The 25,530-nt window shown below is 48.1% G+C and overlaps 1 protein-coding gene across 3 annotated transcripts; it reads right to left on the minus strand.

Moving 5' to 3' along the window:
- Window positions 1-12,480: 12,480 nt before the first annotated feature.
- Window positions 12,481-15,301, minus strand: LOC123452360. 3 transcript variants are annotated; one of them, XM_045129005.1, is made up of 2 exons: window positions 13,620-15,301; window positions 12,481-12,807 (listed from the first exon to the last, which is right to left on the minus strand). In XM_045129005.1, exons 1-2 carry the CDS (start codon window positions 14,724-14,726, stop codon window positions 12,787-12,789), a joined length of 1,128 nt encoding a protein of 375 aa, XP_044984940.1. In that variant the 5' UTR covers window positions 14,727-15,301; the 3' UTR covers window positions 12,481-12,786. The 3 variants fall into 3 exon arrangements, with proteins under 3 accessions (XP_044984940.1, XP_044984939.1, XP_044984938.1); XM_045129004.1 differs by lacking the exon at window positions 12,481-12,807 and having other exon boundaries at window positions 13,359-14,762; window positions 14,965-15,300; XM_045129003.1 differs by lacking the exon at window positions 12,481-12,807 and having other exon boundaries at window positions 13,359-14,785; window positions 14,965-15,300.
- Between the last annotated feature and the right edge of the window lie 10,229 nt (window positions 15,302-25,530).

Here is a 25,530-nt window from a genome sequence, read left to right on the forward strand (position 1 = left end):
CTTGCCGGTAAACGAGATTGAAATAGGTATGCGGATACTGACGATCGAATCTCGGGCAAGTAACATACCGAAGGACAAAGGGAATGGCATACGGGATTATACGAATCCTTGGCACTGAGGTTCAAACGATAAGATCTTCGTAGAATATGTAGGATCCAATATGGGCATCCAGGTCCCGCTATTGGATATTGACCGAGGAGTCTCTCGGGTCATGTCTACATAGTTCTCGAACCCGCAGGGTCTGCACACTTAAGGTTCGACGTTGTTTTATGCGTATTTGAGTTATATGGTTGGTTACCGAATGTTGTTCGGAGTCCCGGATGAGATCACGGACGTCACGAGGGTTTCCAGAATAGTCCGGAAACGAAGATTGATATATAGGATGACCTCATTTGATTACCGGAAGGTTTTTCGGAGTTACCGGGAATGTACCGGGAATGACGAATGGGTTCCGGGAGTTCACCGGAGGGGGGCAACCCACTCCGGGGAAGCCCATAGGTATTTGGGGGGGTCACACCAGCCCTTAGTGGGCTGGTGGGACAGCCCACCAATCCCCTATGCGCCAAGGAAGGAAAAATCAAAGGAAAGGAAAAAAAAAGGAAGAAGTGGGAAAGGGGAAGGACTCCCTCCCACCAAACCAAGTAGGACTCGGTTTGGGGGGGGGGGGAGAGTCCTCCCCCCTGGCTCGGCCGACCCCTTGGGGTTCCCTTGGACCCCAAGGCAAGGTCCCCCTCCCTCCTCCTATATATATGGGGCTTTTAGGGCAGATTTGAGACGACTTTCTCACGGCTGCCCGACCACATACCTCCATAGTTTTTCCTCTAGATCGTGTTTCTGCGGAGCTCGGGCGGAGCCCTGCTGAGACAAGATCATCACCAACCTCCGGAGCGCCGTCACGCTGCCGGAGAACTCTTCTACCTCTCCGTCTCTCTTGCTGGATCAAGAAGGCCGAGATCATCGTCGAGCTGTACGTGTGCTGAACGCGGAGGTGCCGTCCGTTCGGTGCTAGATCGTGGGACTGATCGCGGGATTGTTCGCGGGGCGGATCGAGGGACGTGAGGATGTTCCACTACATCAACCGCGATCTCTTATCGCTTCTGCTGTACGATCTACAAGGGTACGTAGATCACTCATCCCCTCTCGTAGATGGACATCACCATGATAGGTCTTCGTGCGCGTAGGAAAATTTTTGTTTCCCATGCGACGTTCCCCATCAGTGGCATTATGAGCTAGGTTCATGCGTAGATGTCTTCTCGAGTAGAACACAAAAGGTTTTGTGGGCGGTGATGTGCGTTTTGCTGCCCTCCTTAGTCTTTTCTTGATTCCGCGGTATTGTTGGATTGAAGCGGCTTGGACCGACATTACTCGTACGCTTACGAGAGACTGGTTTCATCGTTACGAGTAACCCCCTTTGCTCAAATATGACTGGCAAGTGACGGTTTCTCCAACTTTAGTTGAATCGGATTTGACCGAGGAGGTCCTTGGATGAGGTTAAATAGCAACTCATATATCTCCGTTGTGGTGTTTGCGTAAGTAAGATGCGATCCTACTAGATACCCTTGGTCACCACGTAAAACATGCAACAACAAAATTAGAGGACGTCTAACTTGTTTTTGCAGGGTATGATTGTGATGTGATATGGCCAATGATGTGATGTGATATATTGGATGTATGAGATGATCATGTTGTAATAGAAATATCGACTTGCACGTCGATGGTACGGCAACCGGCAGGAGCCATAGGGTTGTCTTTATACTAACATATCTGCTTGCAGATGCGTTTACTATTTTGCTAGGATGTAGCTTTAGTAGTAATAGCATAAGTAGCACGACAACCCCGATGGCAACACGTTGATGAATGATCATGGTGTGGCGCCGGTGACAAGAAGATCGTGCCGGTGCTTTGGTGATGGAGATCAAGAAGCACGTGATGATGGCCATATCATGTCACTTATGAATTGCATGTGATGTTAATCCTTTTATGCACCTTATTTTGCTTAGAACGACGGTAGCATTATAAGGTGATCTCTCACTAAAATTTCAAGACGAAATTGTGTTCTCCCCGACTGTGCACCGTTGCTACAGTTCGTCGTTTCGAGACACCACGTGATGATCGGGTGTGATAGACTCAACGTTCACATACAACGGGTGCAAAACAGTTGCGCACGCGGAACACTCGGGTTAAGCTTGACGAGCCTAGCATGTGCAGACATGGCCTCGGAACACATGAGACCGAAAGGTCGATCATGAATCATATAGCTGATATGATTAGCATAGGGATGCTTACCACTGAAACTACTCTCGACTCACGTGATGATCGGACTTGGGATAGTGTAAGTGGATCATGAACCACTCAAATGACTAGAGAGATGTACCTTTTGAGTGGGAGTTTAGCATATAATTTGATTAAGTTGAACTCTAATTATCTTGAACATAGTCTAAGTCCACTTTGAATGTATTTGTGTTGTAGATCATGGCTCACGCAAGTGTCATCCTGAATTTTAATACGTTCCTAGAGAAAGCTAAGTTGAAAGATGATGGAAGCAACTTTGTAGACTGGGCTCGTAATCTTAAGCTAATCTTACAAGCTGGAAAGAAGGATTATGTCCTTAATGCTGCGCTAGGAGATGAACCACCCGCTACGGCTGATCAGGATGTTAAGAACGCTTGGTTAGCACGTAAGGAGGACTACTCAATAGTTCAATGTGCAGTCTTGTATGGCCTAGAACCGGGACTTCAACGTCGCTTTGAGCGTCATGGAGCATTTGAGATGTTCCAGGAGTTGAAGTTTATCTTTCAGAAGAACGCCCGGATCGAGAGGTATGAGACCTCCGATAAATTCTATGCTTGCAAGATGGAGGAAAACTCGTCTGTCAGTGAACATGTGCTCAAAATGTCTGGGTACTCAAACCGTCTAGCTGAACTGGGGATTGAACTCCCGCAAGAAGCTATCACTGACAGAATCCTTCAATCACTGCCACCAAGCTATAAAGGCTTTGTGTTGAACTACAACATGCAAGGGATGAACAAGTCTCCCGGCGAGTTGTTTGCGATGCTGAAAGTCGCAGAGTCTGAACTCCGTAAAGAGCATCAAGTGTTGATGGTGAGCAAGACCACTAGTTTCAAGAGAAACGGCAAAGGCAAGAAGGGCAATTCGAAGAAGAGCGGCAAGCCTGTTGCCAATCTGCCGAAGAAACCCAAGGCTGGACCTAAGCCTGAAACAGAGTGCTTCTATTGCAAGGGTATGGGTCACTGGAAGCGCAATTGCCCCAAGTATCTGGCAGATAAGAAGGCGGGCAAAGAAAAATCAGGTATATTTGATATACATGTTATTGATGTGTACTTAACCGGCTCTCGTAGTAGTGCCTGGGTATTCGATACCGGTTCTGTTGCTCACATTTGCAACTCGAAACAAGAACTGCGGAATAGACGAAGGCTGGCAAAAGACGAAGTGACGATGCGCGTAGGAAACGGTTCCAAGGTTGATGCAATCGCCGTCGGCACAGTGTCACTTCAACTACCATCGGGATTAGTGATGAACTTAAATCATTGTTATTTAGTGCCTGCATTGAGCATGAACATTATATCTGGATCTTGTTTATTGCGAGACGGTTACTCTTTTAAGTCTGAGAATAATGGTTGTTCTATTTCTATGAGTAACATCTTTTATGGTCATGCACCGAATGTGAGAGGATTGTTCATATTGAATCTCGATAGCGATACGCATATACATAACATTGAGACCAAAAGAGTTAGAGTAAACAATGATAGCGCCATATTTTTGTGGCACTGCCGCTTGGGTCATATTGGTGTAAAGCGCATGAAGAAACTCCATGCTGATGGACTTTTGGAGTCACTTGACTTTGATTCACTTGACACGTGCGAACCGTGCCTCATGGGCAAGATGACTAAAACTCCGTTCTCCGGAACAATGGAGCGTGCAAGTGACTTGTTGGAAATCATACATACCGATGTGTGTGGTCCGATGAGCGTGGAGGCACGCGGCGGATATCGTTATTTTCTCACCTTCACTGACGATTTAAGTAGATATGGCTATGTCTACTTGATGAAGCACAAGTCTGAAACATTTGAAAAGTTCAAGCAATTTCAGAGTGAAGTAGAAAATCACCGTAACAAGAAGATCAAGTTCCTACGGTCTGATCGTGGGGGTGAATATCTGAGTTTCGAGTTTGGTACTCACTTAAAACAATGTGGAATTGTTTCGCAGTTAACACCGCCTGGAACACCACAGCGTAATGGTGTGTCCGAACGTCGTAATCGTACTTTATTAGAGATGGTGCGATCTATGATGTCTCTTACTGATTTGCCGTTATCGTTTTGGGGTTATGCATTAGAAACAACTGCATTCACTTTAAATAGGGCACCATCGAAATCCGTTGAGGCGACACCATACGAACTGTGGTATGGCAAAAGGCCAAAGTTGTCGTTTCTTAAAGTTTGGGGATGTGATGCTTATGTCAAAAAGCTTCAGCCTGAAAAGCTGGAACCCAAAGCGGAAAAGTGCGTCTTCATAGGTTACCCAAAAGAGACAGTTGGGTACACCTTCTATCTCAAATCCGAGGGCAAAGTGTTTGTTGCTAAGAACGGAACTTTTCTCGAGAAGGAGTTTCTCTCGAGAGAATTGAGTGGGAGGAAGATAGAACTTGACGAGGTTGTCGAACCTCTCATTCCTCTGGATGGTGGCGCAGGGCAAGGGGAAACCTCTGTCATTGCAACGCCGGTTGAGGAGGAAGTTAATGATGATGATCATGAAACTCCAGTTCAAGTTTCTGTTGAACCACGCAGGTCGACGAGATCACGCGCCGCTCCAGAGTGGTACGGTAATCCCGTCTTGTCAATCATGTTGTTAGACAACAATGAACCTGCAAATTATGAAGAAGCAATGGTGGGCCCAGATTCCAACAAATGGCTAGAAGCCATGAAATCCGAGATAGGATCCATGTATGAGAACAAAGTGTGGACTTTGGAGATACTACCTGAAGGCCGCAAGGCTATTCAGAACAAATGGATCTTTAAGAAAAAGACGGACGCCGACGGTAATGTGACCGTTTATAAAGCTCAACTTGTGGCAAAAGGTTTTTCACAAGTTCCAGGAATTGACTACGATGAGACTTTCTCTCCCGTAGCGATGCTTAAGTCCGTCAGAATCATGTTAGCAATAGCTGCATTTTTCGATTATGAAATCTGGCAGATGGATGTCAAAACGGCGTTCCTTAACGGTTTCCTTAAGGAAGAGTTGTATATGATGCAACCCGAAGGTTTTGTCGATCCTGAAAATGCTGACAAGGTGTGCAAACTCCAGCGATCCATTTATGGACTGGTGCAAGCATCTCGGAGTTGGAACAAACGTTTTGATGAGGTGATCAAAGCATTTGGGTTTATACAAGTGGTTGGAGAATCTTGTATTTACAAGAAAGTGAGTGGGAGCTCTGTGGCGTTTCTAATATTATATGTGGATGACATATTACTGATTGGAAACAACGTAGAGCTTTTGGAGAGCATAAAAGGTTACTTGAATAAAAGTTTCTCTATGAAGGACCTAGGAGAAGCTGCTTACATTCTAGGCATTAAGATCTATAGGGATAGATCAAAACGCCTGATAGGACTTTCACAAAGCACATACCTTGATAAAGTTTTGAAGAGGTTCAAAATGGAACAGTCCAAGAAAGGGTTCTTGCCGGTGTTACAAGGTACGAGATTGAGTAAGACTCAGTGCCCAGCAACTGATGAAGATAGAGAGCATATGCGCTCCGTCCCCTATGCTTCAGCCATAGGCTCTATCATGTATGCAATGCTGTGCACAAGACCGGATGTTAGCCTGGCCATAAGCATGGCAGGTAGGTTCCAGAGTAATCCAGGAGTGGATCACTGGACGGCGGTCAAGAATATCCTGAAGTACCTGAAAAGGACTAAGGAGATGTTTCTCGTGTATGGAGGTGACGAAGAGCTCGCCGTAAAAGGTTACGTCGATGCAAGCTTTGACACAGATCCGGACGACTCTAAGTCGCAAACCGGATACGTATTTATTCTTAATGGGGGTGCAGTAAGCTGGTGCAGTTCCAAGCAAAGCGTCGTAGCAGATTCTACATGTGAAGCGGAGTACATGGCTGCCTCGGAGGCGGCTAAGGAGGGTGTCTGGATGAAGCAGTTCATGACGGATCTTGGAGTGATGCCAAGTGCACTGGATCCAATAACCTTGTTCTGTGACAACACTGGTGCCATTGCCTTAGCAAAGGAACCAAGGTTTCACAAGAAGACCAGACGCATCAAACGACGCTTCAACCTCATCCGCGACTACGTCGAGGAGGAGGACGTAAATATATGCAAAGTGCACACGGATCTGAATGTAGCAGACCCGCTGACTAAACCTCTTCCACGGCCAAAACATGATCGACACCAGAACTGTATGGGTGTTAGATTTATTACAATGTAATTCACATGGTGATGTGAGGGCTAGATTATTGACTCTAGTGCAAGTGGGAGACTGTTGGAATTATGCCCTAGAGGCAATAATAAATATATAGTTATTATTATAATTCCTGTATCAAGATAATAGTTTATTATCCATGCTATAATTGTATTGAATGAAGACTCATTTACATGTGTGGATACATAGACGAAACACCGTCCCTAGCATGCCTCTAGTTGGCTAGCCAGTTGATCGATGATAGTCAGTGTCTTCTGATTATGGACAAGGTGTTGTTGCTTGATAACTGGATCACGTCATTAGGAGAATCACGTGATGGACTAGACCCAAACTAATAGACGTAGCATGTTGATCGTGTCATTTTGTTGCTACTGTTTTCTGCGTGTCAAGTATTTATTCCTATGACCATGAGATCATATAACTCACTGACACCGGAGGAATACTTTGTGTGTATCAAACGTCGCAACGTAACTGGGTGACTATAAAGATGCTCTACAGGTATCTCCGAAGGTGTTAGTTGAGTTAGTATGGATCAAGACTGGGATTTGTCACTCCGTGTGACGGAGAGGTATCTCGGGGCCCACTCGGTAATACAACATCACACACAAGCCTTGCAAGCAATGTAACTTAGTGTAAGTTGCGGGATCTTGTATTACGGAACGAGTAAAGAGACTTGCCGGTAAACGAGATTGAAATAGGTATGCGGATACTGACGATCGAATCTCGGGCAAGTAACATACCGAAGGACAAAGGGAATGACATACGGGATTATACGAATCCTTGGCACTGAGGTTCAAACGATAAGATCTTCGTAGAATATGTAGGATCCAATATGGGCATCCAGGTCCCGCTATTGGATATTGACCGAGGAGTCTCTCGGGTCATGTCTACATAGTTCTCGAACCCGCAGGGTCTGCACACTTAAGGTTCGACGTTGTTTTATGCGTATTTGAGTTATATGGTTGGTTACCAAATGTTGTTCGGAGTCCCGGATGAGATCACGGACGTCACGAGGGTTTCCAGAATAGTCCGGAAACGAAGATTGATATATAGGATGACCTCATTTGATTACCGGAAGGTTTTTCGGAGTTACCGGGAATGTACCGGGAATGACGAATGGGTTCCGGGAGTTCACCGGAGGGGGGCAACCCACTCCGGGGAAGCCCATAGGTATTTGGGGGGGGTCACACCAGCCCTTAGTGGGCTGGTGGGACAGCCCACCAATCCCCTATGCGCCAAGGAAGGAAAAATCAAAGGAAAGGAAAAAAAAAGGAAGAAGTGGGAAAGGGGAAGGACTCCCTCCCACCAAACCAAGTAGGACTCGGTTTGGGGGGGGAGAGTCCTCCCCCCTGGCTCGGCCGACCCCTTGGGGTTCCCTTGGACCCCAAGGCAAGGTCCCCCTCCCTCCTCCTATATATATGGGGCTTTTAGGGCAGATTTGAGACGACTTTCTCACGGCTGCCCGACCACATACCTCCATAGTTTTTCCTCTAGATCGTGTTTCTGCGGAGCTCGGGCGGAGCCCTGCTGAGACAAGATCATCACCAACCTCCGGAGCGCCGTCACGCTGCCGGAGAACTCTTCTACCTCTCCGTCTCTCTTGCTGGATCAAGAAGGCCGAGATCATCGTCGAGCTGTACGTGTGCTGAACGCGGAGGTGCCGTCCGTTCGGTGCTAGATCGTGGGACTGATCGCGGGATTGTTCGCGGGGCGGATCGAGGGACGTGAGGACGTTCCACTACATCAACCGCGATCTCTTATCGCTTCTGCTGTACGATCTACAAGGGTACGTAGATCACTCATCCCCTCTCGTAGATGGACATCACCATGATAGGTCTTCGTGCGCGTAGGAAATTTTTTGTTTCCCATGCGACGTTCCCCAACAGGCTCTTCCTCTCGACGTCAGCAAAGATCATCAGGGTTGCATGGACTTGGGGGAACGGATCCTCCTTATCATCTTCATCCTGTTCATGGTCCTTCTCACTCGGTTGCCCTTCGCTGAATCTTTGGATAAGGAGGCGACACTGTCGAGTGGTATGCTTCACATATATGGGGTTGCGTTCTTCATCCATCTTCGTGTGAACTGGACAAGGCTGGTCCAGGATGGGGTTGTTGAACTGCTTCTTCTTGGGGGTAAACTGCGCCTTCCCTTTGCCCTTGAACTTGGCATTGGTCACGGCTGCAGCCTCTGCTTGCGGTGTGGGCGGAGCTTTCTGTTTCTGCTTCCGAGTGTTACCTCTGTCAACATCGCCGACTGTCTTGTGCTTGCCGCTCCGGATGCGGTCCTCTTCTTCGCCATTTGCATAGCGAGTCGCTATCTCCATCATCTTACTCATGGAGATGTCGCCTGTTCGACCGAACTTTAGGTACAGCTCTCTGTACCGTACGCCTGCCTTGAAGGCGCAGACTGCTTGATGCTCGGTGACGTTCTCCACCGTGTGGTAGAGAGTTGTCCATCGCTGGATGAAGTCGCGCAGGGGCTCATTCGGCTTCTGGACACAGTGCTGGAGCTCCACAAGGCCTGCAGGGCGTTTGCACGTCCCTTCGAAGGTCCTGACGAACACTCGGGCCAGATCCGCCCAACTGTAAATGCTCGAGGGGGCCAACTGGTTCAGCCACGCTCGCGCCGAGCCGTCGAGCATCGGAGGGAGGTGTTTCATAGCGACATGGTCGTCCCCTCCTCCGATCTGGACTGCCACTCGGTAGTCATCCAGCCATGTTTCCGGCTTGGACTCTCCTGTAAACTTACTGATTCCCGCTGCCAATCGGAAGTTGGGCGGGATGTCAGCCGAGCGGATGGCTCGACTAAAACACTCGGGACCGGACACGATGGCCCTGCTTCCACTCGGACGGTCGATATCGCGACCATCGCGGTGGGCTCGACCTCTGTCGACTCTTCACTGGGTGATACGTCCTCTTGCGTCGGGTCTTGGGTCGTAAGTGTCGCCGACTGAACGCCAATCATCATGATGTCGGGACCCATAGGGCCCACCCCGCGGAGGGGTGCGTGAGCGGCGGCGATCTTCATGGACCACGGAACGGTTGCCTCCCCTGTGGCGCTGATGGGATCCAGGGCTGTGAACCGACCGATGCGTGTTCGCGTGGACAGAGCTGTTATAGATCCGGTTGTGTGACTCGGAGACTGCCGAATTCTGCTGTTGCACCATGTGCAACAGGGCTCGGATCTGCTCGATCCCTCTGCCAGCTTCTGAATCAGACGGCTGGAGGGAATCGGCTATTTTGGCAGCTGCATCCAAGTTGAGGAGAGGTGTGCGGAACAGCTCCACGTTGCTCCGCCGAGTGTGCCGACTAGCAGAACGGCGAGGTGGACGACGTGCGCCGGACGTTTCGTCGATCTCGCGCTCATTCCGGCCAGCCTGACGGGGATCTTCATGGGAGTTGGCCATGTGTACTTCTGCTGGAGGCCCGCGACCCGCATACTCGGAAGGAAACTCAGTCGGAACTGAGCCCGAGCGCTGGGAACGCGGGGCAACCACAACAGACTCCAGAACTGCCACTTGAGAAGACGCGATCTGACACGCTCGGGCATGCTGCACCCAACGTTGGAGACGCGGACGGCGGGACTGCTTGTTGCGGCGCATGACGGAGGTGCAGGTCGACAACGGAGCCGATTGTTGGAGAAGAAGAACGCCGTGGGCGCCGGCACGGAAGTGCGTGGCCCCGCGATGGGGAAGCGCCTCGACGTCGAGAGGCGCCTCCCGAAGCCAAGCCGAATCGTAGACGGTGAAGGAGAGAGCGCCGAAGAAGATCTGATGACCCATGCTCGAATCTCCACCGGACGACATGACGAAAAGAAGTAGTCGCAAACTCGCCGGAAGTCGCTTAGACGCCTGCCCCACGGTGGGCGCCAACTGTCGTGGGTATAAGCCTGACAGTAGATGTGTAGGGTACGAATGAGATGGGCAGAGTCCTAGCTACGGCGAGGTTGTATGAGTTCAGGCCCCTCTGCGGTGGAGGTAACAACCCTACGTCTCAGTGCTCTCGGAGCTTGTTGCCGAGTGTAATATGGAATACAATGATTTGCTAACCCTTCTACTAGTGGGGGAGGGCGGCTTATATAGAGTGCGCTGCCCTCCACAACGGTTCCGGTATAAGGGCGGAGTAGTGGGGATTGAATGCATACGTTACAGATAACGTATGCTCTAAATGCTAATAAATACACCCGAAAACGTACGACCGTTTCCCTCCAGGGAGGTTACGATGTACCGAGTGTATCCAGTCGGTTAGCTTGGTATTCTCCGAATGCTAGTATCCGACTGGATGATATAGGACTTGTTGCCGACTGGATAATGGGGATTCCTTAATTCAGTCGGGGTAGACTTAGGGTCTTGTCCTTTGTGTGGGGTAGTCCTTGGGTAGGACCTGTATGGCAGGCCTATGACCCTACCCTAGGACTATGACCCCATCAATGGCAAAGTAGTAGCAACATCAATCTCAGAGCATAGTGGATACTAGGGATCAATCCCCATCAAAACTAACTCGATTACATGATAGATCTCATCCTACTCATCACCGCCCAGTGAGCCTACAAATAGATTAGTCACGAACGACGAAGAGCTTCATGGAATTGGAGAGGGAAGAAGGTTGATGACGACGATGGCGACGATTTCCCCTCTCCGGAGCCCAAGACGGACTCCAGATCTGCCCTCCAGATGAAGAACAGGTGGTGGCGGCGCCTCCGTATCGAAAACACGACGAAAACTTCTCTTTTTTATTTTTTCTCGGACGAAAGGGATCTTATAGAGCTGGAATTGGGGGCGGCAGAGCCGTGTGGGCCCCACAAGCCTGCCCACCGCCACCAGGGGGTGGTGGCGGAGCCAGGGCTTGTGGCCCACTGGCCCACCCCCTGAGGTGGAACTTGGCGCAAATATTTTTCTTATTTTCCAAAACTGCTCCCCGTAAATTTTCAGGACGTTTGGAGAACTTTGATTTCTGCACAAAAATAACACCAAGGCAATTCTGCTGAAAACAGCGTCAGTCCAGGTTAGTTCCATTCAAATCATGCAAATTAGAGTCCAAAACAAGGGCAAAAGAGTTTGGAAAAGTAGATACGATGGAGACGTATCAAGCGCAAGATCGCCCTATAGGAGAAAAGAGGAAGGACAAGAGGACCGATTCATGATGATGAATCCGTAGGGCATGGATGCAACCTCAAGAGAACGGAGATCATGTGCACGTGAAACATGGAGCTTCAAAATCTTATGTCCGATAGTGGTGGATTTGGCATCGATGGTGGTGTTGTGTTTGGAGGTGGTGGAGAGGGAGGAGGGTTCGACATTAGAGTGGTGGTGGCTTCGGCCATGGTGGTGGAGGTGGGTTTGGAGGTGGTGTTGGTTTCAACAATGGTGATGGAGGTGAGGTTGGTGCTTCGTCAAACCATGTGGATGGTGGTGGTGGTGGTGGTGCTCATTCTTCGGTCCAAGTTGAAGACGGTGGTGCACATTCTTCTGTCCAAGTTCATGAAGACGGCGGTGCTCACTCTTTAGTCAGTGTGGATGACGGCGATGGAGGTGCTAGGGGCGGTTATGATGGCGACAATCTTCACAACAATGAGGATGTTGCTTTATTTCTCTATGATCGGTGGTCATTTGAACATCTTTTATTTTGTTTGATCACACATTTGTAATGCTAAACTTGCTACCTCGTATGTTGCGCATGATTTTGGATGTGATGAGCTAGTGCGATGAACATGATGAACTAGTGATGTATATATAATAAATTTTCATATGCAAACACTTGTCAATATTTGTTCTATGATTTGTTTTGCGGTACCGCGAACGTCCGGCGCGAATCAAATCCCGTAAATTCATCCCACGAAACATTTGCGGGGTGGATTTGCGGGATCTGTTCCGCCGGAGGGCTCACGGTACCGCAAAAAGTTTTACATAAGCCCGTAAATAATTTTTGCAGGACAAGGGTTTACTCGAGCCGCTAAAGATTATCTTATTCCCAACACCTTGTAAAGTACAAGTTTGTAAGACGATACCTTTTCTGTTTCCTCTTATAGAAATATGTCCAAAGATTGTTTTGGTAAGAACATGTATTGATCAGCCCAAATCACAAAGGCACAACTAGATGAGGTTTTTTTACAAGTATAAATCTAATAACATTACATCAATTGCATCTTCATCAGTGACGCTAACAAAATCAGCACTCCTACCTAATAGAACACCACAATAATATCGCACAAACTCTCATGTACACACCATCTTCGCGGAGGAAAAAGCGACAATGGGAAAGAAACACAAACGAAATCAACAATCTTGCAGTCAATCCGCCAACTCCAAAACCAATATAAAGCATCGCCCTTCACAAATCTTATGGTATGTACATCATTGCCTGTTAAGATAATTCAAAAGAAATACTTATCCAAATGAGCAAAAGTAAAATTGAAGAGAAAAGAAAAGAATTTCTCATCGACTATGAGCTGTGTGTAGTGACTTTGTCAATCCCAAGGTCTAACGGTTCGGTGTCGCGGTTTCACGGAGGTGCTCAATGCGTATGGTTGCATGCATATATTCATAGGTATGAGCGTGCCAGCATGTTGTGAGCGCCTGCATTTGTACCATGTTTCTTGAAAAAAAGTTTTAGGAAAACTCTTTTTAGGGAGTTTGTGTGCTCCTTTGATGCAATTCAAGGCCCTATGGAGTAGTGACAAGCACACGTTTCACACTGAAAATAAAAAGAGAGAGAAAAGCATCCGCCTCTTGCATTGATTAATTTGGACAAAATCACTCTCAAGTACTGTATTTGTCAAAAACAGATGGTCAAAAGAAGTGGAGTACAGTACTTCAGGTTGACCCACCGTCACAAATTTGAGTGTCAAAGGTAAATTGACCATGGAAAATTAGAGTACTCTGCAATATTCCTTCAGGACAACAATAACACAATGAAGAAGAAAACATGAGAGATCTTGTTTCAGCATTGTCTCAGAGGGATGTCTTTTATTACAAAAATAACTGTCTAGAAAGTGAAGGAATGTATGTAAATTTGGAGGGAAAAAGCTTTAACGTCTACCACAGCGGATTGCGTTGCTTATACAGCAGAAAAACTGCTAGGACGAAAATGATGAAGCACCTAAACAATGACATGGATGCAGCAACCTTGGCCAAGGGCCTAGCAAGCACAGCAGAGGAGATCATGGCACATACCTCAATGAAATGGTCCATCAGAAGCTCACCCTGTGGCACAGCCACCACCACCTTGGAAGAACTGCCTACTTCTCTGCTTGAGTGTTTGTTGCCTCCATGGACAGCATTCTGTTGCTTGCTCATGGGTCTCATGGCGTCGAGCTTTGCGCAGATCTCGGCCAGCACTTGCATCTGCGCGTCGCCTCTGGACATGCTGGTCTGCCTCGTTCTGCTGAGCTCGGTCGCGAGGGTCTGCACGCTGGATTTGATCTCATCAATGCCAGCTCCCAGATCAGCAATGGCGCCGTTTGCGCGCTCGTCGCTTGGCTTGGGGTCGTTGCAGTCACCGCGCCGCGTCGACGACGAGATCACGTCGTCTTCTTCGGAGATGATCTCCGGCGATGACCTCCTGCTGGATCTCGGAGGGGCATGGGACGCGACGCTCTCCGGCGCTTCAAACTTGTCATGGACATTGGGTATGCCACATTGCGCAGAGTAGCTCGGCGCCCGCGGGAGACGGTGGGAGGACGACCGGTGCAGCCTCGGCAACGCGTGGTGGCTCACGTTGGACCTCACCCACTCCTTCTCCCTCCGGATCACCTCCCCTATGTCCGACACCGTCCTCGCCGGCCTGCTGTCGCCGACGTCCTCAGACGCGTCGAGATCCGAGCACAGCTCCTCGAGCCTCGCCGCCGGGAGGGAGGCGTTCCGCCCCGACGAGACGTCTTTCTGGGCCAGCCGCCTTAGCCAGGGGAGGTCGATGACGCCGTCCCGGCCGGGGGCCGGCGCTTGGGGACCATTGCTGCCGCAGACGACCAGCAGGCGGTTCTTGAGGGAGGTGATGTCCATCTCCTGGCTGAAGACGACGGCCTTGAGGAAGGCCAGGGAGTCCTCGTCGTGCAGGATCCTCTCCTCCGCCACCCGCCGGAACTGGTCGGCCTCCATCCGCACCGCCGCCTTCTCCCCCTGCAGCCGCAGGATCATGGCCAACGCCTCGTCGGCCCCCGACGACGCCGCCTGCCTCTCCTCCTCCAGCTCGGCCTTGAGCATCTCGACGGCAAGACTCTGCTGCCGCAGAGCCTCCCGCAAGGCCTCCATTTCGCCGTCGTCTTCATCGTCTCCGGCCATGGCGCAGGGCGATTAAATCAAGCAAAAATGGGGAACCTGTGCGCACCTCTGGAAATTAACTACCAGATCGGTAGAAAATCATAAAAATGATTCAAGCAGATATTTTCAGATAGCAGATCTTGCTTCGAGGTGATTCGTTGGGATTGGGCATCACCCATCACCAAGAAAAGGAACTTGACAAGTCGGCCATGAAAGTGAAAGGACAGGAGAAATGAAGGATCAGGAACACAACACCTACCTGACAGGGATCTTCTTGTAGCCACAGCATCCAGCTTGTCTCAAGGATTAAAGTGACAATAATTGACGACTTCAAGCTAGCGTTGATTTAAGCTCCGTATTCGCTGTCATTATCAAGAACAAAGCTGTAGTGCCAAAGAGTGGCCTCCGTCCGGTTGGTAATACGTGTAGTATTAAATTCGTGGTTGATCGCCTTTCTTTCCAATTTGATTCTTTCTTTATCTAATTCAATTCAGTTATAGTTCTTCCCATATCCTGCCGACTTGGGTGTTTTCTTTTGGGATTACCTACCGGCCGACTTGTTTTGTTTTAGGGGTTCTGCCGACTTGTTGATTGAGAAAAGATAAGAGGGCAACAATCCAAGTCAACCTTGTAATGTGGGCCCTAGATAGCCGTCCACAATTCAGTGTCTTGTGATGGGCTACGTTTTGGTTGGACACGGAGAACGACAGTTTTTTAAACGTTACTCAAACAAAAAGACAGTTTTTTAAACGACCGGCCAGAAGAAGCACCGACAGCCAACTATTGGTGGGTCAAGAGCAGCCAGGTGGAGGAGCATATCATTTCGCTCACAAAACTTCGTTAGAGCAACTCCAACGCCACGGTTAAAAGGACCGCGTTTTTGTTCATTTGGATCGATCGTCTGTTCGACTTTCATCATATTTAATATTTGAGTCGGCAATACACATAGTGTCCACGATCTATTTCATGTCCGAGCACACATTTGAAAAGGTTCGTGGTCGTAGGTCAAGCCAGCGGCTATGTCGTTGTTCAAAGTTCATGTCGGCACCAATGCCAATGTCAGCTAAAAAAAACACCACACAGTTCATGCTGACACATTTGCGAGCGGTCAGCACACATGTCAGCACACAAAACGGGGCGAGAGTTCGACCACGCCATCGCGGTTGTGGTCATGCCAGCATACTTGCCGGCATAAAAAAGGATGACGCTCGCCGCCATAGATCACTCACCGTCGAACTTAAGCATGTCGGTCTGCATATTCTTGAACCACAGCCTCTTCTTTGGCAACACTATGTTGAGATCCACCTTCATGATCTCCACCCCCGTCGTCATTCTAGCGAGAGACACTTCTTTCGTCTTGGTCTTAGCATTGGTGGCATCGATCTCTAGCATCTTGGCTTGGTTCTTCGTCTCCATCTCAAGCATCTTGGCTTGCTTCTCCGCATCCATCTCAAACCTCTTCCTTTGGATCTCTATGAAGGCGTTCATTTGCTCTTCCTTGTCTTGTCGATGCTGCAAAATTCAGAACAAATTGGAACCTTTAACTAGAATTCTCTTTCTTTTTTTGAATTGCAGTAGTGAACTACTCTTAAATTGGTATTATCTCCCCTCCTTCAATTTTCCATGGCATAATAAAATATTATGGCTTTATGCTTAATCCGTGTATAGGTGAACTTTAGGTCCGAATAAAGTTTTAGGTAGGCCAAAGCATAACCTCAAACCGAAGGGGCGGAAAGGATTCGGGATAACCAGGCCTAGCAGAAGCTCCATCTCTTGCTTGCTGTCTACTGATTTTGGATAGTGAGTGCCCCTGCCTGTTGAGTGGCAAGTTTCTCTTTTCGATAGAATGTTTTTGGTCATTTGACGCAACTCGTGCATTGAGTCCTTCTTGGTCGTCATGCCTTCCACGGTTGCGATCAAGGTGATCGACGTCGCATCTCGCTTTTCCTCCTTCTTGGAGTTGGTATTCCCCCGCGGTCGTGGCTTCTCGCCCTCCCCAACCTCCTCCACGGCTTTCTTCCCCCCACGCGCCATGATGGGGGCATATTGTGTCTTGAACTTCTCCTCATCTTTGATGATCCTCCAACAATGAGAGAGGTGGAAGGAATTGCCTTCGTGTTGGACCTTGAATGCCTCCAAAGCTTGGAATGCCTACAAATGAATTGCATGCGAGCATATTGGCAAATGGATATGGAAATGGACATGCAAGTGTTGGAAATATGCCCTAGAGGCGATAATAAATTGGTTATTATTATATTTCCTTGGTCATGATGATCGTTTATTATCCATGCTAGAATTGTATTGCTTGGAAACTCAAATACATGTGTGTATAGATAGACAACACATTGTCCCTAGTGAGCCTCTCAAGGACTAGCTCGTTGATCAAAGATGGTCAAGGTTTCCTGGCCATAGACATGAGACGTCATTTGATAACGTGATCACATCATTAGGAGAATGATGTGATGGACAAGACCCAAACTATTAACGTAGCATGTGATTGTCTCAGTTTATTGCTACTATTTTGTGCATGTCAAGTATCTGTTTCTATGACCATGAGATCATGCAACTCCCGGACACCAGAGGAATGCCTCGTGTGTATCAAACGTCACAATGTAACTGGGTGACTATAAAGGTGCTCTACAGGTATCTTCGAGGGTGTCTGTTGGGTTGGCATGAATCGAGACTAGGATTTGTCACTTCGTATGACAGAGAGGTATCTCTAGGGGCCACTTGGTAATACAACATCACAAGAAGCTTGCAAGCAATGTGACTAAGGAGTTAGTCACGAGATCTTGTATTACAGAATGATTAAAGAGACTTGCTGGTAACGAGATTGAACTAGGTATAGAGATACCGACGATTGAATCTCAGGCAAGTAACATACCGATAGACAAATGGAATAGTATACGGGATTTATTGAATCCTTGACATCGTGGTTCGACCGATAAAGATCTTCATAGAATATGTAGGAGCCAATATTGACATCTAGGTCCCGCTATTGGTTATTGGCCAGAGAGTGTCTCGGTCATGTCTGCATAGTTCTCGAACCCACGAGGTTTGTACACTAAAGGTTTGGTGACGATTTGGTACTAATGAGTTATGTGTGGTAGTAATTGAAAGTTGTTTGGAGTTCCGGATGAGATCCCGGATGTCACGAGGAGCTCTGGATTGGTCCAGAGGTAAAGATTTATATATGGGAAGTCATATTTTGGCTACCGGAAAAGTTTTGGGGTTTTCCGATATTGTATGAGGAAACTTCTAGAAGGTTGCACAAACTTCCGGAGGAGTCCGGAAGTCCACCAAGGGTTTCACCATGTCCCAAGGGTTTGCATGGTGTTGGGGATATTATCTATTGGATAACCCGCCCTAGTTGGGCCGGGTCACCGAAGCTGGCGACTCATCTCAATGTTGTTTGGGCCTTGGCCTGGTAAGGCCGAAAGTCGTATGGCGGTTCAAGACCTTCGGAAGGAGTCCATAGTAGAGAAGTTCTCCAAGCCTTGGAAAGATGGTGACTTAGAGATCGCGAGAGTCACGATTTGTGTAAAGGAAAGGACCCTTGTAAACCCTAAGGACTCGACCTGTATATAAAGGCGAGTCCGAGGGAAGAAGAGGACATGTTAGAAATCATCGAGTGCTAGGTCAGGCGAGTTACGCCCTCCTTGTAATCGAAACACCATCAATACAACACAAAGCAGGACGTAGACTTTTACCTCCTCACGAGGGGCCGAACCTGGGTAAATCTCTGTCTCGCTCCCGTTCAACCCCTTTGAGTCCCCACCAAGGTGCGATGGCTCCAACACTAAGTCCTTTCACAAGGACATCTGCCGTGACAAAACCACGACAGTTGGCGCCCACCGTGGGGCCTGCGCACGGTGGAGTTGAGTTCTCAAAGGAAGCCCTACCAGGGTTTGGGAGCTACGCGACGGGGCTCATGACCTGGAGCCGCCGCGGGAAGTACTACATCAACAACTTGCTATGGGGGCCCTAGGCGGATTCGATCGAATCTGGTTACAGGGTCCCCTTCGGCAAGATCAGCGTCTTCATCGACATGATTGGATCGCCCGTGCCTGAGCCGGACACCTCCTCCGACATTGTCGAGCCGGCCAGGTACGTCCGCCCGGTCGTGACGCCAAACCTAACCCGTCCAGTCTTTGTTGGATTCACGCAGGGATCTGAGGAGCCAGAACACTCAACGACCCAGGAAACCACGCCGGTCAACACTGATGACGAATCGTCCATGGGCGATTCAGATTCAATCCAGTCTCTACACGGGGGCTGCCTTGGGGGCTTGTCACTGGCCATGGACCCCAAAGTTCTTGACCGGACTCGCCGTCAGATCGCCGTTTACATGGCAGGGGCGACTCAACCCTCGCCAAACCCGGCAGGCAGAGATGGAACTGGCGAGACGTCTAGAAGCCCGGCCGCGATTTTGGTGGAGTTGGCAGCGTAAATAACAAGGCTCATGGCAACCCCCATCACACCGGAAAAACAGGAGGCGGTAAACACGGAATTGACGAAGCTAAGAGAAGGGGTGGCAAAGGCTCAGCGGGATGCCGAGGTGGAGTCCGCCAGGATCGAGACCCGGCAGACTCAAATTACCGCTGAGATAGTGTTGGGGAACGTCGCATGGGAAACAAAAAATTTCCTACGCGCACGAAGACCTATCATGGTGATGTCCATCTACGAGAGGGGATGAGTGATCTACGTACCCTTGTAGATTGTACAGCAGAAGCGTTAGAGAACGCGGTTGATGTAGTGGAACGTCCTCACGTCCCTCGATCCTCCCCGCGAACAATCCCGCGATCAGCCCACGATCTAGTACCGAACGGACGGCACCTCCGCGTTCAGCACACGTACAGCTCGACGATGATCTCGGCCTTCTTGATCCAGCAAGAGAGACGGAGAGGTAGAAGAGTTCTCCGGCAGCGTGACGGCGCTCCGGAGGTTGGTGATGACCTTGTCTCAGCAGGGCTCCGCCCGAGCTCCGCAGAAACGCGATCTACAGGAAAAACTATGGAGGTATGTGGTCGGGCAGCCGTGAGAAAGTCGTCTCAAATCTGCCCTAAAAGCCCCATATATATAGGAGGAGGGAGGGGGACCTTGCCTTGGGGTCCAAGGGACCCTCAAGGGGTCGGCCCAGCCAAGGGGGGGAGGACTCCCCCCCCAAACCGAGTTGGACTTGGTTTGGTGGGAGGAGTCCCCCTCCCTTCCCACTTCCTCCCTCTTTTTTTCTTCTTTTCCTTTGATTTCCTTCTCTTGGCGCATAGGCCCCCTTGGGGCTGTCCCACCAGCCCACTAAGGGCTGGTGTGTCTCCCCAAAGCCTATGGGCTTCCCCGGGGTGGGTTGCCCCCCCCGGTAAACTCCCGGAACCCATTCGTCATTCCCCGTACATTCCCGGTAACTCCGAAAACCTTCCGGTAATCAAATGAGGTCATCCTATATATCAATCTTCGTTTCCGAACCATTCCGGAAACCCTCGTGACGTCCGTGATCTCATCCGGGACTCCGAACAACATTCGGTAACCACCATATAACTCAAATACGCATAAAACAACGTCGAACCTTAAGTGTGCAGACCCTGCTGGTTCGAGAACTATGTAGACATGACCCGAGAGACTCCTCGGTCAATATCCAATAGCGGGACCTGGATGCCCATATTGGATCCTACATATTCTACGAAGATCTTATCGTTTGAACCTCAGTGCCAAGGATTCGTATAATCCCGTATGTCATTCCCTTTGTCCTTCGGTATGTTACTTGCCCGAGATTCGATCGTCAGTATCCGCATACCTATTTCAATCTCGTTTACCGGCAAGTCTATTTACTCGTTCCGTAATACAAGATCCCGCAACTTACACTAAGTTACATTGCTTGCAAGGCTTGTGTGTGATGTTGTATTACCGAGTGGGCCCCGAGATACCTCTTCTTCACACGGAGTGACAAATCCCAGTCTTGATCCATACTAAATCAACTAACACCTTCAGAGATACCTGTAGAGCATCTTTATAGTCACCCAGTTACGTTGCGACGTTTGATACACACAAAGCATTCCTCCGGTGTCAATGAGTTATATGATCTCATGGTCATAGGAATAAATACTTGACACGCAGAAAACAGTAGCAACAAAATGACACGATCAACATGCTACGTCTATTAGTTTGGGTCTAGTCCATCACGTGATTCTCCCAATGACGTGATCCAGTTATCAAGCAACAACACCTTGTTCATAATCAGAAGACACTGGCTATCATCGATCAACTGGCTAGCCAACTAGAGGCATGCTAGGGACGGTGTTTTGTCTATGTATCCACACATGTAAATGAGTCTTCATTCAATACAATTATAGCATGGATAATAAACTATTATCTTGATACATGAATTATAATAATAACTATACATTTATTATTGCCTCTAGGGCATAATTCCAACAGTCTCCCACTTGCACTAGAGTCAATAATCTAGCCCTCACATCACCATGTGAATTACATTGTAATAAATCTAACACCCATACAGTTCTGGTGTCGATCATGTTTTGGCCGTGGAAGAGGTTTAGTCAGCGGGTTTGCTACATTCAGATCCGTGTGCACTTTGCATATATTTACGTCCTCCTCCTCGACGTAGTCGCGGATGAGGTTGAAGCGTTGTTTGATATGTCTGGTCTTCTTGTGAAACCTTGGTTCCTTTGCTAAGGCAATGGCACCAGTGTTGTCACAGAACAAGGTTATTGGATCCAGTGCACTTGGCACCACTCCAAGATCCGTCATGAACTGCTTCATCCAGACACCCTCCTTAGCCGCCTCCGAGGCAGCCATGTACTCCGCTTCACATGTAGAATCTTCTACGACGCTTTGCTTGGAACTGCACCAGCTTACTGCACCCCCATTAAGAATAAATACGTATCCGGTTTGCGACTTAGAGTTGTCCGGATCTGTGTCAAAGCTTGCATCGACGTAACCTTTTACGGCGAGCTCTTCGTCACCTCCATACACGAGAAACATCTCCTTAGTCCTTTTCAGGTACTTCAGGATATTCTTGACCGCCGTCCAGTGATCCACTCCTGGATTACTCTGGAACCTACCTGCCATACTTATGGCCAGGCTAACATCCGGTCTAGTGCACACCATTGCATACATGATAGAGCCTATGGCTGAAGCATAGGGGACGGAGCGCATATGCTCTCTATCTTCATCAGTTGCTGGGCACTCAGTCTTACTCAATCTCGTACCTTGTAACACTGGCAAGAACCCTTTCTTGGACTGTTCCATTTTGAACCTCTTCAAAACTTTATCAAGGTATGTGCTTTGTGAAAGTCCTATCAGGCGCTTTGATCTATCCCTATAGATCTTAATGCCTAGAATGTAAGCAGCTTCTCCTAGGTCCTTCATAGAGAAACTTTTATTCAAGTAACCTTTTATGCTTTCCAAAAGCTCTACGTTGTTTCCAATCAGTAATATGTCATCCACATATAATATCAGAAACGCCACAGAGCTCCCACTCACTTTCTTGTAAATACAAGATTCTCCAACCACTTGTATAAACCCAAATGCTTTGATCACCTCATCAAAGCGTTTGTTCCAACTCCGAGATGCTTGCACCAGTCCATAAATGGATCGCTGGAGCTTGCACACCTTGTCAGCATTTTTAGGATCGACAAAACCTTCGGGTTGCATCATATACAACTCTTCCATAAGGAAACCGTTAAGGAACGCCGTTATGACATCCATCTGCCAGATTTCATAATCGAAAAATGCAGCTATTGCTAACATGATTCTGACGGACTTAAGCATCGCTACGGGTGAGAAGGTCTCATCGTAGTCAACTCCTGGAACTTGTGAAAAACCATTTGCCACAAGTCGAGCTTTATAAACGGTCACATTACCGTCAGCGTCCGTCTTCTTCTTAAAGATCCATTTGTTCTGAATAGCCTTGCGGCCCTCTGGTAGTATCTCCAAAGTCCACACTTTGTTCTCATACATGGATCCTATCTCGGATTTCATGGCTTCTAGCCATTTGTTGGAATCTGGGCCCACCATTGCTTCTTCATAATTTGCAGGTTCATTGTTGTCTAACAACATGATTGATAAGACGGGATTACCGTACCACTCTGGAGCAGCGCGTGATCTCGTCGACCTGCGTGGTTCAACAGAAACTTGAACCGGAGTTTCATGATCATCATCATTAACTTCCTCCTCAACCGGCGTTGCAACGACAGAGGTTCCCCCTTGCCCTGCGCCACCATCCAGAGGGATGAGAGGTTCGACAACCTCGTCAAGTTCTATCTTCCTCCCACTCAATTCTCTCGAGAGAAACTCCTTCTCAAGAAAAGTTCCGTTCTTAGCAACAAACACTTTGCCCTCGGATTTGAGATAGAAGGTGTACCCAACTGTCTCTTTTGGGTAACCTATGAAGACGCACTTTTCCGCTTTGGGTTCCAGCTTTTCAGGCTGAAGCTTTTTGACATAAGCATCACATCCCCAAACTTTAAGAAACGACAACTTTGGCCTTTTGCCATACCACAGTTCGTATGGTGTCGTCTCAACGGATTTCGATGGTGCCCTATTTAAAGTGAATGCAGCTGTTTCTAATGCATAACCCCAAAATGATAACGGCAAATCAGTAAGAGACATCATAGATCGCACCATCTCTAACAAAGTATGATTACGACGTTCGGACACACCATTACGCTGTGGTGTTCCAGGCGGTGTTAACTGCGAAACAATTCCACATTGTCTTAAGTGAGTACCAAACTCGAAACTCAGATATTCACCCCCACGATCAGACCGCAGGAACTTGATCTTCTTGTTACGATGATTTTCCACTTCACTCTGAAATTGCTTGAACTTTTCAAATGTTTCAGACTTGTGCTTCATCAAGTAGACATAACCATATCTACTTAAATCGTTAGTGAAGGTGAGAAAATAACGATATCCGCCACATGCCTCCATGCTCATTGGACCACACACATCGGTATGTATGATTTCCAACAAGTCACTTGCACGCTCCATTGTTCCGGAGAACGGAGTCTTAGTCATCTTTCCCATGAGGCATGGTTCGCACGTGTCAAGTGAATCAAAGTCAAGTGACTCCAAAAGTCCATCAGCATGGAGTTTCTTCATGCGCTTTACACCAATATGACCCAAGCGGCAGTGCCACAAAAATATGGCGCTATCATTGTTTACTCTAACTCTTTTGGTCTCAATGTTATGTATATGCGTATCGCTATCAAGATTCAATATGAACAATCCTCTCACATTCGGTGCATGACCATAAAAGATGTTACTCATAGAAATTGAACAACCATTATTCTCAGACTTAAAAGAGTAACCGTCTCGCAATAAACAAGATCAAGATATAATGTTCATGCTCAACGCAGGCACTAAATAACAATGATTTAAGTTCATCACTAATCCCGATGGTAGTTGAAGTGAAACTGTGCCGACGGCGATTGCATCAACCTTGGAACCGTTTCCTACGCGCATCGTCACTTCGTCTTTCGCCAGCCTTCGTCTATTCCGCAGTTCCTGCTTCGAGTTGCAAATGTGAGCAACAGAACCGGTATCAAATACCCAGGCACTACTACGAGAGCCGGTTAAGTACACATCAATAACATGTATATCAAATACAGCTGATTTTTCTTTGCCCGCCTTCTTATCTGCCATATACTTGGGGCAATTGCGCTTCGAGTGACCCATACCCTTGCAATAGAAGCACTCTGTTTCAGGCTTAGGTCCAGCTTTGGGTTTCTTCGGCGGATTGGCAACAGTCTTGCCGCTCTTCTTCGAATTGCCCTTCTTGCCTTTGCCGTTTCTCTTGAAACTAGTGGTCTTGCTCACCATCAACACTTGATGCTCTTTACGGAGTTCAGACTCTGCGACTTTCAGCATCGCAAACAACTCGCCGGGAGACTTGTTCATCCCTTGCATGTTGTAGTTCAACACAAAGCCTTTATAGCTTGGCGGCAGTGATTGAAGGATTCTGTCAGTGATAGCTTCTTGCGGGAGTTCAATCCCCAGTTCAGCTAGACGGTTTGAGTACCCAGACATTTTGAGCACATGTTCACTGACAGACGAGTTTTCCTCCATCTTGCAAGCATAGAATTTATCCGAGGTCTCATACCTCTCGATCCGGGCGTTCTTCTGAAAGATAAACTTCAACTCCTGGAACATCTCAAATGCTCCATGACGCTCAAAGCGACGTTGAAGTCCCGGTTCTAAGCCATACTACACTGCACATTGAACTATTGAGTAGTCCTCCTTACGTGCTAACCAAGCGTTCTTAACATCCTGATCAGCCGTAGCAGGTGGTTCATCTCCTAGCGCAGCATTAAGGACATAATCCTTCTTTCCAGCTTGTAAGATTAGCTTAAGATTACGAGCCCAGTCTACAAAGTTGCTTCCATCATCTTTCAACTTAGCTTTCTCTAGGAACGTATTAAAATTGAGGATGACACTTGCGTGAGCCATGATCTACAACACAAATATATTCAAAGTGGACTTAGACTATGTTCAAGATAATTAGAGTTCAACTTAATCAAATTATATGCTAAACTCCCACTCAAAAAGTACATCTCTCTAGTCAGTTGAGTGGTTCATGATCCACTTACACTATCCCAAGTCTGATCATCACGTGAGTTGAGTATAGTTTCAGTGGTAAGCATCCCTATGCTAATCATATCAACTATATGATTCATGATCGAACTTTCGGTCTCATGTGTTCCGAGGCCATGTCTGCACATGCTAGGCTCGTCAAGCTTAACCCGAGTGTTCCGCGTGCGCAACTGTTTTGCACCCATTGTATGTGAACGTTGAGTCTATCACACCCGAT

Source organism: Hordeum vulgare, chromosome 5H (assembly GCF_904849725.1).
Source record: "Hordeum vulgare subsp. vulgare chromosome 5H, MorexV3_pseudomolecules_assembly, whole genome shotgun sequence".
NCBI lineage: Eukaryota > Viridiplantae > Streptophyta > Magnoliopsida > Poales > Poaceae > Hordeum > Hordeum vulgare.

Coding starts and splice junctions, on each gene's coding strand:
- LOC123452360 (XM_045129004.1), bottom strand. CDS start 14,726: ATGGCCGGAGACGATGAAGACGACGGCGAAATGGAGGCCTTGCGGGAG.